Source organism: Eucyclogobius newberryi, unplaced genomic scaffold (assembly GCF_026437365.1).
Source record: "Eucyclogobius newberryi isolate DKJ021-1_F unplaced genomic scaffold, fEucNew1.0.hap1 SCAF_21, whole genome shotgun sequence".
Lineage (NCBI taxonomy): Eukaryota > Metazoa > Chordata > Actinopteri > Gobiiformes > Gobiidae > Eucyclogobius > Eucyclogobius newberryi.
The window spans coordinates 23,356,102-23,370,687 of record NW_027315846.1 but is presented as its reverse complement, the minus strand read 5'-3'; the positions used below and the strand labels follow the sequence as shown (position 1 = coordinate 23,370,687).

Genomic DNA, 14,586 nt, shown 5'->3' with positions numbered 1-14,586 from the left:
CAAAATAAGAGCGTGAATTGTTAATGGGGGCCCCCGAAGCTGCAGACTGTGGGTACGGCTGGCTTATACACACTCCCACGAACCAGAAGGTGACCGGTACAAATCCTGCTGCCTCTGTACGTCGTGTCCACGTGCAAGACACTTCTCCTGGTGAACAGAGATGCAGTACTCTTTTTGTTGTAGGTTGCACTTTTGTCAATCGTTGTGGAATTGAAATGTAATGTTAGCGTTACAACTCTTGGATAAGCTGTAAACTGACATCTGTTTTTCAGGGCAATAGGACATTTGGAATATTGTAATAAAATGGAGTCAGACGGCGCTAAATGTGAACCCACAACTCCAGATGAGATTTGTGTCCCGTCGCTTTTTGTCCAGCTTCAATCTTTTGTTTTCTATCACGATAAATGTTTTAGGATAAGTAGGAAAAAAGCACAAAATAGACACAAAAATGAAAACTATTTGAACATGTTTTATATTATCAACATAAAGCTTTTGTCAAGGAACAAACACTTTGACGCTGTAGGTTCTGTTAAATTGTACAATATATTACACATTTTTAAATAAATATGTTTATTTTTTACTTTTATTCATTTCAAAAGTGTCAGCACAGTCATGGCTACAACATGAACAATATAAATCAACATTTGTTAATAGACTTATGGCTCCATCTTGTGGTAGGATCATGGAAGTGTCTTGTCCTGACACAACCATCCAAATAGTCATGTGTTTTAAGACTTCCCCAAACAGTGTTAACGATCATTTCATTCCAAGATATGAAACTATGACTCTACGTGATTTTAAGCGTGTTTATTTGTACGAATGACCACACATTTATTACAAAACTAAGTGAAAATGCTGACGATGGACCTTTAGAAATCACAAGAGTGCTCATGTCTGATCCGAGCAGAGGTAGACGCGCGATACGGAGAAGATTAGAACAAAATCACACTCACTTTAATCCTCTTTTCTCTTGGCAACTTAAATTATAAGAACGTTACAAAAATAGCATAGTTTTTGGCTTGTTTCAACACTGTGGTTCAAAGTCTTGGCAGTTTGCGTTGGTCAGTTTGTGCGTGTCGTCCACGGCGTGTCCAGATCAGGTCCATTAAAACAACAGAAAAACATACAAACGGTCTAAGTTCATGTTCATGTAGTGTAATAACATAAAGAGCAGTTTCATTCTACATGAACAAAAGGAGAATGTAAATGGCTCTTGACAAGTTACATTTCAACATTTTCCGAGTATTAAGTCTTTATTTGACATAAAATAGAACGCCGAAGCCAAATCTAGTATTTTCAAGTCATTTTTGATCAAAAAGACATCCCTCATCTCAGAATTAAGACAGTTATTGTTGCCAGAAAACACAACTTGCAGCGTAAAGAATTATTGCTAAAAAAAAAAAAGGCCTCTGACATTGGAGAAGATTTGGGCGATTCTTAAAAAAAAAAAGCATTGCACTTGTATTATTTGTATATTTATATGTTTATGCATCAAATAAATATGTATTACACTGAAAGAGTTGACATTTAACAAGTCAAGACTTTTGAGAAGCCAAAGTTAGCATGCTAATGTTTGTTAGCTTTACTGAGATGCTAAACTATGCTCTCTCAAACGTGTGAAAGGCCTTATAAACTCAGAATGCATTAGGTTAGTGAGCAAAATATGTGTTTAAATGAGCTGTTTCTCATGTTTTAAGAGAGTAAAAACCCAGAACAGAACTTTGAATATGTGCTGTAGATATCGGTGTTAAATATTGCAGCGCTTATCCACCATCAGCTTCTTATCCAATCGGAATCAACAAAAAAAACATATAGATACATTTCTGTTGAAAAACATAAGACCCTGATTCTGTAAGATAATGATGGCAAGTTTGTGGGCATAATCCTCAAAAAGGCATTTGTTTGCACAGTGGCACAGGCAACACTCCCGCCACAAAGAAAGACAGTGCAGTTCTATTCCTCAAACCAAGAGTGAGCCGTCTGCAGCACTGGAAGATGAGTCAAAATGAGAACAAGAAGTACAAATCTGACTAAGGCGAGACGCTGCAGGTGAACATTCTGTATGCAACAGTTTTCAGACATAATGTAAATAAGGCACGTGTCAAAATGGACAAAATGGCACATATTTGGGACCATGTTAAAATGTGTCTAATTTTGTTGACAAGAAAGAAAATGGATTTTGGATATTGTGTGTTTCTTATTTGAGCTCGAAAAGGAGGTAAAAAGAAAACTTATTGAATGCACTCCTCAACTGGAACCTACAAACTAGATCTAACAATTAAAATTCATAAAATTTACCTACGTTTTTGAGTTAAAACCAGAATAAATCCATCTTGGAATTAGACATCCACAAATCCTTCTGTACGATCCGTCAAAATCTTGTTAGGCAAGATTAATGAAATGATAATGATTAATTAAGCTTGTAAAGTTTGGTGTATGATTAAAAGAGCCTGTTGTGTCTGTTGTATCCATGTAATCCTGAGACGCTGACATCATCATTGTCTCTTGTCCTCTGATTGCACCTGCCATGTTGTGCTCTTGGTCGCCCCCCGTTGGTCTGGTGGTGGTGGTGACTGCGTGCTACCTGGCTGCCCCGCCCTCTTCCTCCTCCTCCAGCTCGGGCAGGCTCCCGGGGCAGGGCTCCATGGTGACGGTCACGCCCATCCCGCTGCGGCCCATGGGCATCTGTGTGACCGTGAGCCACTCGTTGCGCTCGGGGCAGTAGCACTCCACACTGGACAGGAAGCCGTGCTGGTTGAAGCCGCCTGCAACGCAAAGGACTTTTTGTTTTCTCCGTGAATGTAACAAAGCACCATAAAAGATCAGAATCAAAAATATACAACAAAACAGAAATGTGAAAAAGTGAAGATTAAAGGCGCTGTACTGGATTTTTACTGTAAAGGAGACGCATAATGCTTTTTTTCAAGTACTAAATCTTAAACTCTAACATATGTAAATCATCATTTTACATTTTGTTCATTGTAAACTGCAATATTGATCCAAAACGGCTCAGTAATACAAACGTGTCCATCGACTTCCTGTTCAAAACTGCAGAACTGCTAAGCCCCGCCTCACTGAAAAAAGCCCCGCCTCACTGAAACAAGCCCCGCCTCACTGAAACAAGCCCCGCCTCACTGAAACAAGCCCCGCCTCACTGAAACAAGCCCCGCCTCACTGAAACAAGCCCCGCCTCACTGAAACAAGCAGTGGATTGTCATTTACATGGTTTTGTTTTTAAAAAGTAGCTACGTGACATTTTAGAACTCTTTATGTATCACTTGGAGTGTGCATTTTTCAAATAATCACAACTAAGTACAAGAATGTGGGTGGGGATAGGGGGCAGGTGAAAACAGGAATTTTCCTTTTTTATGTCAGTCAGTTTTTTAAACATAAAAAGAACACAGAACATAAAATAGAGACAGAGGGAGAGCATACAATCCCAGTTGTCCCATTTGTTCCAACGTCCGTTTGGTCCGAATGCAAGTCGAAAACAGGAATATTCTGAGCACTCCAGCCTCAGTTACAGGACAATACAGGATTAACTCAAACATGTATGGATCAATCTAAATTGAACTTTGAGTAAACTAATGATGATGAAACTCATTAAAGTTGATTTAGCATAATATGTCCCCTTAAAAAACGTGAATTCTACAACTTTAAAGATCCAGAGTGAGCTTTGTCATTACTGCAACGCTAACAACAGCTAGCATGCTAACAGTGCATTCTCTGTTTTTCAGAGAATAAAACGCTCAGAAACTCGGATCTTGAAGTGATGTCGTCTATAATTGAAGGACAATTATAGACAATTTCCAAATTAAAACTGCCAGTGAATGAGCAGCACATTACACCATATGAACAGTAACGACTCAAAACAAGTGAATAAAGTCCTGAAACGTAAATGCAGAATAAAACAAACTCTAAAAGTGTTTCCATATTAACAGAATTAGAAGTGAATAACTTCTTTAAACTGACCAAACACATAGATGCGTCCGGCGTACACAGCGACTCCGTGGGCACTGCGGCTGTGCTGCATAGGGGCCCGGGGCTCCCACACGTTCCTGCTGATGTGGTAGCGCTCCACAGAGGCCAGCTGCCGGTCTCCGTCATAGCCTCCGATGGCGTACAGGTAAGAGCCGGAGCACACCACGCCTGCGACGCGCAAAAACACGCTCTGAAATGTGATTCTGGTCATATCTAACAGTCTCTTTACAATATGTCAAAGCTTCAAGGCAGAGGTGAAAAGTAACACAATACAAATACACACGTTACTGTAACTGTAGGGTTATTGTACTGTTTTGAGTAGACTTTTAAACTTGTACTTGTGCTTGTAACTGGTGATAATTCTAGCCTTATATTTGTACTTACCCAAAGCACGGCTGTCTCAACTAATTTAGTCATCAAATCATTATTATTTAATTAAAAAAAATTATAATAAAAAATAATTAAATATATATATTAAAAAAACATGTACAAATAGTGTTTTTTCATCTGGGTTTAAATGAGTAAAATGTTATATTCATGTACATTCTAAACAACTAATGAATTAATCGCATGTCTAATGGATCATTTACTCAAAGTCTGGACATCCTCTTTGACCGTCACACGTCCGGACTTCCTCAAACCTTCCACATTGAACCCAAACTGCAGCTGGACTTACCGAGACCACTGCGGACCGAGCTCATGGGGGCCAGCTGTGTCCAGGCGTTGGCGTCCGGCTGGTACTTCTCGGCACTGTTCCAGCGGTTCTGCCCGTCGAAGCCCCCCACCACGTACAGAGCGCCCCCGCAGCCCGCCACGCCTGCCCCCAGACGGGCCACCGACATGGGGCTGACGTAGGTCCAGCGGTTGGTCTCGGGGTCCCACCTGGAAAACATCACACGTGCCTTTGTTTCTTACCAAACTCAAAAAGCAAGATCGGTGTTTGGGACAAAGTATATAAAAAAACACACTAAAAATGAAATATTAAAATATAGAAAATACCAATCATCTGATATACGGTTGCACTTTCTGTAATAAAATAACTTAAAGGTACACTATGTAACTTTCTGAATTGCTCGTTTCCATAGAGATGCTGTTGCTATGTCTGGAATGTTCCACGATATTCGATCTTCGATAACATTGTTTTGTATTGTGATAACGATATAGTTGCAATATTTGAATATACTTTTTGACAGTTCATTTAAACTAAAATATTTAACTTATTTAAAGCCCACATATGTAACCTTTTAACCAAAAATAGCCTAAAATAGAAGCATGTTTTATTTATGTTGGATGTTTTTACTGCACAGAAAAACATTGCTGTGTTCGGGCTGCATCTCCACAAACCTGACTTTTTTTTGTTGCCATGGAAATGTACTTTTGGCTATAATATTCAACAGATTGTAATAAAAAAACTTTCTATATCAATGAAATCATGCAGGTGATGTGCCACCTCCAGAAAGTTACATACTGTTGACTCAAAATGAAAAAAAAGCTAACCAATACAAGCTAACCAATACAAATGGATGATTTATAACAACTAAATGCCCTTAATATTTTTTACATTTTACTTATTTACCATGAAAAAATTGCACATCACTTTTGCAATATTTCTTACTAAAGTATTCACATTTTGGGGATGTTCTGTGCTCTTTCTTCAATTATCCCGGGATGTGCTTTAGTAAGTGGAGGTGGAGTGAGTCCAGGGTTTGGGGTTCTACAGCCGTCTGCACCAAGACAACTCCCATGATGCAATTTGAGCTGCTGCTTCTGTGACTCAACGATGAAATATCCAACAGTAAGTGCAATGACTTATTCCAGTGTGGCAAAAGAACATATCTGTGATGGCATTGGGCCAGTAAGAACAGTTTTTTGTGTGTTTTGCATTTGTGTAAGAGAATATTCATAAAATAAAAGTGAAGTAGTGATCCAGATAGTTATATGTACTTCATAAATAATAATACGTTATTAGTATTAGTTAGAACTGGAAAGAATATTGGAAAAAATATTACTGGATGTGTGACATTGACAGTTTAAAAACATTCTGCTACAAAACCAAATTATAATGTAAAAAAAAAATATATATATATATATATATATAGTAATTGATGGCGTAAACTCATATTCAAATGATTACCTACAGTGACCTTGTTGACAATATGTAGAGTAACCAAAACATGTACTTAAATTAAAAGTACTGAATCTTACTTAACATTACTAACTTAGCAAACGTAGGTGTAAGTAAATATATAACAACCCAATTGTTCAGATATGCAAATGAGGGCTCTTATTTATTTTCATAATGTGTTATAGCTTCCTGTTATAGGTGACATTTTGAGGACTTCCCATTCAAAAGATATAGTATTAAGTTTTAAATCGCTATAACAGTCCTAATTTTTCACTTATTCATGAAAACCATGAATAGAGGTTAGGACTTTGGTCAAATGTTACAGAAAACCTGCATCTTTTCACCAGCACAATATGTAACCTTTTTAACTTTAGGCAAATTAAAAACAACAAAACAATATATATGTTTTAAATGTATAACTAAATAATTGCATGTTATTGTACATTGCAAGGAACAGTATGTTTACAATCTGAAGTATCTGAGGTTTAAAGGCGCAATGGACGATTTTTCGGCGATTTGAGAACGCAGGCGGAAGTGCGCATGCCACTCCCCCGTGTGGACTGATACAACACACACGTGCGTTTGTTTGTTTATTAGCGCAACGGATCACATCACATCTAAACAGCGCATTGTCTCCCCTAGATTTCAGTCTCTTATGAGTCAGCTTGAATAGTCTTTCTCCGTCCTAATTTTGTCCCGTACACTGAGGGAACTATATTATGATAGATCAATGCGCTTAGACACGCGAAACCGTGCTGCTCTCGGAGGACGAGCCGCACAGGCTGCAGGTGAGCGGTAGGTGCGTTTTATGATTTGATACGTGGCAGGACTAATTGGCAGTCAACGCCACGAGGAAATAAGACTCAGATTTGGGGCAAAAAAAACGTCCATTCAACCTTTAAGTATGGCTTTATGTAGACTGATAAATAAATATCAGTAAATATAAAGAAAGCACATTTGTATATTAAAGGCACCACTCGATCTCAAAAGTGGATCTTTTCTGATGGGGATGTTCTTTAAGTGTCCAGAGGAAGTATGAGGCCCATTCCAGACATGATTGACATTCTTGTGTGGAAAATCCCACGTTTGTCTGCTCGAGTCTGAAGAATAATCAGAATCATCTGCTCCTGGAAGTTTAATGTGTAATGTAATTATTGACAAATGTAGCTTTTTTGTCTTAATAAAGGCTTAGCTTATCTTATCTAATCTAATGCAGTTCTGAAATTGTTTTAGGGGCAAAATCAGGTTAGAGTACAAATTTCAACATGATTATGTTTAAGATATTACATTGTTTGTGACATTTTACTTCCTGGTTGGACATTAGCAGCAGATGTGATGGAGATCACATACAGTTACCTAGCCACCATTCTGTAAACAAGGGCCAAATTACATATAAATTGCCTGACAACACTTTTATTTTGTAAAATGATTGTTAAACCATTTAAAATGTATATTTTGCAAGTGAATTGTTTCTGTATTTTGGATGGAATGTCGCTTTTTGATGACATCACAGAGGGATTCTGCTCAGTTCAACTTCCTGTAATTTTCTACTATTATTTTTCACCTTTTCTTCCCAAACTGACATTTGACTGATGTAAAACTAGGACAAATATTTATACAGGGACAAACCTACCAAACTAAGAAAAAGATATATGCACTGAGGGTCCGGGGCTGCGCACTTTAACAGACTTTTCATTCCCATTCACTGTGTAAACATGGTATAGTATTTTTATCAGCTCAAATATATAAATACAATGCAGAGATCCAACACAAGGGAACTCTAACCTCCTTTAGCTGGACTGATAACAAAGTAAGACCTCCCTCGCCATGACGACAGTTTGAAAACCTGAGTAAAGCGGCGCTCACCTCTCCACTGTGTTGTGGTGTGTGGACCCCTGGGAGCCCCCCACAGCGTAGATGCAGCCATCCACCTCTGCCACGCCCACTCTGTTCCTGGGCGTGTTCAGGGGCTCCCGCGGGCTCCACTGGTTGGTCATGGGGTTGTAGCAGCACAATGTACTGGACTCAGCGTTATTCTGGAGGGACAGGTTCCTCCCACCCACCTGGAAACCACAAAGGACACGAGAAAGAACTTAACCATGTTTTCTGGGATTGTCCGACGGTTAGAGAGAAGTTCAATTTGCTGTAGATGAGCTTTAACTTCTTGCAACAGTATTTTTCACTCACCTAATGTCTTCTTAGCATCCCAATTACTCTCCGAAATGAGATAAGTGCTTTCAAAGCCCAGAGTGGAGTTTACTGTCATGGGTAAAACGTCCTAACAGCTCTTTAATTAGATTCTGACCATAAGACACGGGTGTCAAACTCATCTTGGGCCGAATTGCGGCGCTCAGGCTGGGTCGTGGGCTGAACATAACTTAAACATTGAAACAATAGAAAATAAAATAAATAAATAGCTTTATATAGCCAGTAATAGTTCTATGTGGACATCTGCAGCAAGTGAATGACTGAGTCCATATTCATGCAGCAGCAGGAAGAGGAACAGGAACATGGACTTGGGATATGATTTCTGATATGAAGCGTCACTATAACAGACATGTTGCTGTTGCTACACAAACTCAATATGAGTTCACTATTTATAGTTTAAGCTTATTTTAGTGACAAATTATCCATGTAGTGAATGAAATGGGTGCATTGTGTTTGTGTTCAAGGTCACATTAGCGTGGACACAGTCAGAGCAGCTTTACTCTGTCATGTGCAGACTTTATTACACTCTGACCTGTTTTAACCTGTGGCTCCTGATCTGTCCAGGTTTACACTGGTTTGGATGCTTTCCTCACAGAGCATCATCACAGAAGATTGTTTTCTTGTTGTTAGCTCCACATTAGCGCCACTTTTAGCACAGCTCTAACGTCCAAAACACCTCCTCTCTTTATTCCACGTGTTTCCCAAAACCACATGTCTCTTTCCTCGCTCAGACCTCTGCTCAAGTCTGTAAAGTGTGCAATGCGCGTCAGCACTTCTCAGCCCTCGGCACTCGCTCCAGCAGCACACACAGCAGCGCAGAGGAGCGCAGGGCAAAGGCAGCTGCTGCAAAGGATTGTGTAGCGATAAAAAACGCTATCTATCGGAAATTAATAAATATAAACTACAGGCTGCAGCAATTAATCAGTCACTTATTGTGACTAGTCGACAATAAAAAGTAATCATAACCGTTATCTGGACCATACAGATATCAAAACAAATTCAAAATATATTTTTTGTAACAAAGAGAGCAGCCTTATTTAATCTTAATAGTAAACAACTATCAATTTTCTTCCCAAGGTGTTTGTATTTGTTTTCTCTCTGTGAGTTATGTTTGTGTCATATACAAATGAATGAACATTCTAACATGATGAACAGCAAAAGAAGATATATTTATCCAAATACGAGCCGTACAGTGTAGAGCAGTCCGAAGAGGGTGCAGGCTCCCAGGCCGCTGCATGGCTCTCCCATGTCTGCCAGCTGGATCCACATGTTCCTCCTGGGGTCATAGGCCTCCAGAGTGGACAAGGACTGCCTCTTGTACCTGACCACACGGACATGGGGCGTTACAGACTAAACACTATTTATATCAAGCATTAACAACTAAAGCATCACTAAAGATGAGAGAAAAGGACCCTCCTGCTTGTGTCCATGATGCTATTGCTTTAACTACAGTGTTAAACCTCTCTATCTGCATGGAGATAAGTAGGTGAAGCATCCAGGCCAAGGTACAGGTCAGATCTGTGGAGAGGTAACCCGGCTTATAGTAACAATGCAGTTTTATTGAGCCATAGCAACCCCTGGAGTTATATTAAATATAGGAGAAATGCCATACTACGGAACATTCCTGACATCACTAAGTAGTGTTGCACTGCTTCATGGGAAATGTACAGACTTGGTCCTTGGATGTTGAGTTTGTATATTAAGTGTTTTCCCACTGTAGAAACCTTTTTCAGTTCCTGGTACTTTTTGTTGTTGTTCCAGTCCCCATTTGATGTGCATTTGCAGAGTAGGAACTAGGGACTAGGATCAGACTTTTAAGGTCCTGCTCAAGATCAGGTTCTTTCCAGTGAAACCAGGAACATTTTTGTTAAAAGAACATCATCTTTATTTGGATATGCTTCATTCATTTTTTGACTTAGACAAACTGTTTTGGAGCAAAATAGAAGCAAATTTACCACAAAAAGACAATTCTGAATTTGTAAATACTAACTGAGATTCTGAATAACTGAAAAATTGTGTTTTAACTGTTAATTTAAGTTTTTTCGAGCCTTTTCTGCGACACGTTTACAGAGCTTAAGTTAGAGCTTAAAGCCAGTTAGACCCACTTTCAGCCACTGTTACTGTGTGAACGTGCTTATGGGGGACTGGGTGGTTCCTCTGACCTATGGGGACTGGGGATAATAAGGATTTAATTATCTGATCTGTTATGTGTGAAATAAATATGTATTTATAATATTTATTTTAAATATAAATATTTTAGGTGATGAAAGTAGGAGCAAAGTTAGAGAGAAGCATTTGAAGTTTGGTTTAGTTTTAGCTTGAGAGTAAGTAAATGTACAGAAGGTGTAGGCCTGGGCCTCACCCGCCGTTGTACCCTCCAGCCACATAGATGAGCTGACTGCCCCTCAGCGGAGCAGGAGGCGCCTTCCGCAGCGTCATGTCCTGAAAGATCTTGGACAGGAAGTCTTTACAGGAGTTGGCCTAAAACATGTAAACAGTTTTGATCAGTTTTGGAATGAAAGTTGTCTTTTATCTTAAGCCACATTTCGACCAGTTCACTTTAGAGCAGATCAAGACGGTTCAAAATGATTCATTTAAGCAATCCAAAGTGGGCAAACGTGATAAGAGATCACAGACTCAGGAGAAATAAGATGTCGTAAAACAGATAGAAATATACAGAACATACAGAAATATGCACTATATATACAGAAAATAATTTCACTTGATCTTGTGATAAACAGCCATATTTCTAGCTCTAGTTTCTTATATGTTGAGCCCACATGATTGGGAAAACAAAGCTAGCGCACGTTAGCATCATCCGTTTCCTGTTTATTGACACACGGCACTCGCAGCGCATAATGCATCCAACATTCTCCAAACCCATTGCATTGCATAAAGATATGTTAAAATGTGATGTAGAAGCGCAGAGAAGTGAAATAAACCAGAAGTTTAGTTTCCTGGTCTGTTTGTAAATTGCTGAATGCCTCATAATCAAAAAGTATAATTCAGGTACAATTTAGATCGTATTTGTCAAGAAAACATTTGCTATGTTTGGGTGATGTCAGCTGCTCATGTCTCTGCCTCTGAACACAGAACATAGAACATAGAACCAAGCATTCATTCTGCCATGAATAAAACTGTTGCAAAGTGCTCTAAAGCAGACCAGTCTGGGGGGCCACGGGCCGGTTGAAACATGGCTTTATTACCTTGCTGAGGATGGGGCAGGACTGCAGCTGGTTCTTCAGGAACTTGGGGGGCAGGGCGTAGATGTGCATGGCGTTCAGGAGGGCGTGGAGGTACTGAGAGCGGGGCTCCATGTCACTGCGCACCCAGTCTGTGCAGGCTTTGTACACCTGACACACACACGTACACAAACTTAAGAGTCAGAGTCATTCTACTGTCTCATCGATCATCACCACAAGCACAGACATGTTCCTGTGTTCTGTCCCCACCTCAGACTCACAGAGCACCTTGAGGCTTTCATGGCTGATGAGCTCCAGCAGCTGACAGTGGGACAGGCTGAAGAACTCCTCCTCTTTAGTCACCTGGACACAGACAGCTTACACTTTTACATTCTGACCAAACTACAGCAATGGAGTCATGTAAGACACTGTTTCACTCATGTAAGACACTGTTTCACTCATGTAAGACACTGTTTCACTCATGTAAGACACTGTTTCACTCATGTAAGACACTGTTTCACTCATGTAAGACACTGTTTCACTCATGTAAGACACTGTTTCACTCATGTAAGACACTGTTTCACTCATGTAAGACACTGTTTCACTCATGTAAGACACTGTTTCACTCATGTAAGACACTGTTTCACTCATGTAAGACACTGTTTCACTCATGTAAGACACTGTTTCACTCATGTAAGACACTGTTTCACTCATGTAAGACACTGTTTCACTCATGTAAGACACTGTTTCACTCATGTAAGACACTGTTTCACTCATGTAAGACACTGTTTCACTCATGTAAGATCACATTTGAATCCAACAAGTCAAATAACTTATGCTTTCATATCAGTCGAGTTTTGCAGCGGCGGTGAGGTGTGGAGAGGTGCGTCTGCTCAAAGCGCCACCATGACCAGAAGTCCACCTTATTATGTTACGTTTGATTCAAAGGTCTAGGCAGGACCTCGCTGAAGTGCGTGTTGATGTACTCCTGGCTCCTCTGGTACAGCTCAGTGCAGCCGATCTCCTCAGCGAAGCGTGCGATGCCGATCACATTGGACGGCTCCAGGTGTTTGGTGAGAAAGTCACAGCAGGCTTTGGCCACATCCTCCACTTGGTACCTGCCAAAGACGGCCACATTACTGAGAAAAGATTCATGACAATGCCTATCGACATCATCAAGTTAAGAGAATGTACAATTTGAGACAAAAAGTTAAAGCTTTACCTCATAGCAGCCAGGAGCATGTGCAGCACACACCTTTCCCCCACTGTGATGCGAGCAGTGTAAGCAAAATCGATAAGTCTTCCCACCACCTCGGGGCAGACGTCACGAAGGGTCACCTCGGGCGCCGTACACTCTCTGAAGTTACTAGTAAACATAGCTCGGAAGTACGAGCTGCAGGACGCCAGGACCACCTTATGCACCTTCAAAATACACAATTCTCATTATGATTTAAAAGTAAAATGCGCTTAAGCAGGAAAAAGATCGTTTGTTATGACGATGATGAATGGTGCAAACACAAGTCGATAGACATAAATATGTATAAATCATAATATTTGAAATCATTTAGTCAATGAAAATATGACATTTAATGGGCCATCCAAATGAAAAAAGTCTGGACATTCACGTTATGCTAGCAGCGCACTTCATAGCACACAGCGATCTGATTTTGACATTGCTTGTACAATAAATCTGTACTAGAGCAAAACAGATCTGACTTTACTTTAGTTTCTAATAAACATACTGACCTTAAAATCGATGACGGTGTCTTTGTAGGCCACGTGCAGCACCAGGTCACACAGCGCCTCCTGTCTTCTGAACTGGTCCATAGCACTCATGCATTTGGAGGCATGGCTCTCCACGGTGTAGTCCATGTACCCAGAGCCGCGCATGGACGGCACAACGATGGCAGAGAAGTCGGACTCACGGGTCGGACGTCTCCTCCTTATGGGGCAATGCATTCTGGGTAAAACTCTGCAAAAGTCTTTCTGAAGCTCCAAGATGCCTCACGTATCCATCTACGTCCAATGGCAGTAGTGTGGCCATGGCTTTGGCAAAAACACAAAAGACCCTGTAGCTGCCATGTCAAGCATTTGAATTAAAACAGCAGCGGTAATGAGCAACATTTACTTTACTCAGGTAATATAGGCTACTCTTCCCAATATGACTACGCTTTATGTTGACACATTTTTCTGAAATATTGTGCTTTTTCCACAGTATATTATTTATAATTCATTTTTCCTGAAACTACAATTAGAACAAAGTTTCCTAGACTTTACCACCAAATGTTGAACTTTCAGTAGTAATCCACCAAATAATTCTTTCTATAGTAATTATTTGTATTTACCCCAAATATTTCTACTTTAACCCCAGCTGCCAGGTAGAAAGAGCAGGCATTTGAAAACTGAAACAGAGTCAGGTAATAAAAGTCTGTCATCTGTACAAACAAGTTCCAACATGGCGGACCACATCACAGGATGGTAAATCCCAACATAGACGAGAGGCGGAGGCTTCTAGTCCAAGGTTTGTCCAAAAATCGGTTTAAATTACAATCCAAGGTGGCTGCATGTCCTTCAAGGCCGGGTCTGGAATCCTTTAGTGTCTGCAAAAAAGAACATTCATTGTGGTTGTTTTTCTTTCAGCCAAAACAGACAATAGAGTGATAGTATTTATTGAAAGGATAATAAACACTGACGCACAAGTAGAGAAAAGGAAAGACTACTTCTCTTACTACTGGGATGTCATGGTATCTAATTTTAATGTTACAATTATTACCACGATTTAACGATTATTCACGATTAGAGATATCAGGACCAAACAATCGTGAAATCTTTCATTTTCTTTCATTCACATTGTTAAGTTTGTGTCAGAAATCAAACTTTCTGAATGGCAAAGTTGATAAAACATTATTCACATTTAGATGTATTTATTTCAATGGAGAATTAGATAAAGGTCTTACCGCTAAAATATGATATACAGTAGTATAATTTGTGCAAAATAATCAATGTTCAAAGTGTCGCTGGATGGCATGAACATGGCATTGTGGCCACCTGCGGCTTATTGACAGTGCAATTTATTTTTTCCTTTGTAAA

At 39.8% G+C, this 14,586-nt stretch overlaps 1 protein-coding gene across 2 annotated transcripts; it reads right to left on the bottom strand.

The window, feature by feature from the left end:
* Window positions 1-792: 792 nt before the first annotated feature.
* On the bottom strand, window positions 793-14,092 carry keap1a (kelch-like ECH-associated protein 1a). 2 transcript variants are annotated; one of them, XM_072457720.1, is made up of 11 exons: window positions 13,243-14,092; window positions 12,719-12,918; window positions 12,458-12,614; window positions 11,767-11,859; window positions 11,521-11,667; window positions 10,677-10,795; window positions 9,506-9,635; window positions 7,973-8,169; window positions 4,658-4,863; window positions 3,973-4,149; window positions 793-2,765 (listed from the first exon to the last, which is right to left on the bottom strand). In XM_072457720.1, the coding sequence occupies exons 1-11, from the start codon at window positions 13,453-13,455 to the stop codon at window positions 2,581-2,583; spliced, it is 1,824 nt and encodes a 607-aa protein (XP_072313821.1). In that variant the 5' UTR covers window positions 13,456-14,092; the 3' UTR covers window positions 793-2,580. The 2 variants fall into 2 exon arrangements, with proteins under 2 accessions (XP_072313821.1, XP_072313822.1); XM_072457721.1 differs by having other exon boundaries at window positions 10,689-10,795.
* Window positions 14,093-14,586: the final 494 nt, after the last annotated feature.

What these genes read in the sequence shown, in the direction of transcription:
- keap1a (XM_072457720.1), bottom strand. Translation starts at nt 13,455, where the DNA reads ATGCATTGCCCCATAAGGAGGAGACGTCCGACCCGTGAGTCCGACTTC. An exon ending in ACACCGTCATCGATTTTAAG is followed by an intron (nt 12,919 to 13,242) that starts GTCAGTATGTTT and finishes TGTATTTTGAAG; the next exon opens with GTGCATAAGGTGGTCCTGGC. An exon ending in GCTGGAGGGTACAACGGCGG is followed by an intron (nt 9,636 to 10,676) that starts GTGAGGCCCAGG and finishes CCGTGTGGTCAG; the next exon opens with GTACAAGAGGCAGTCCTTGT.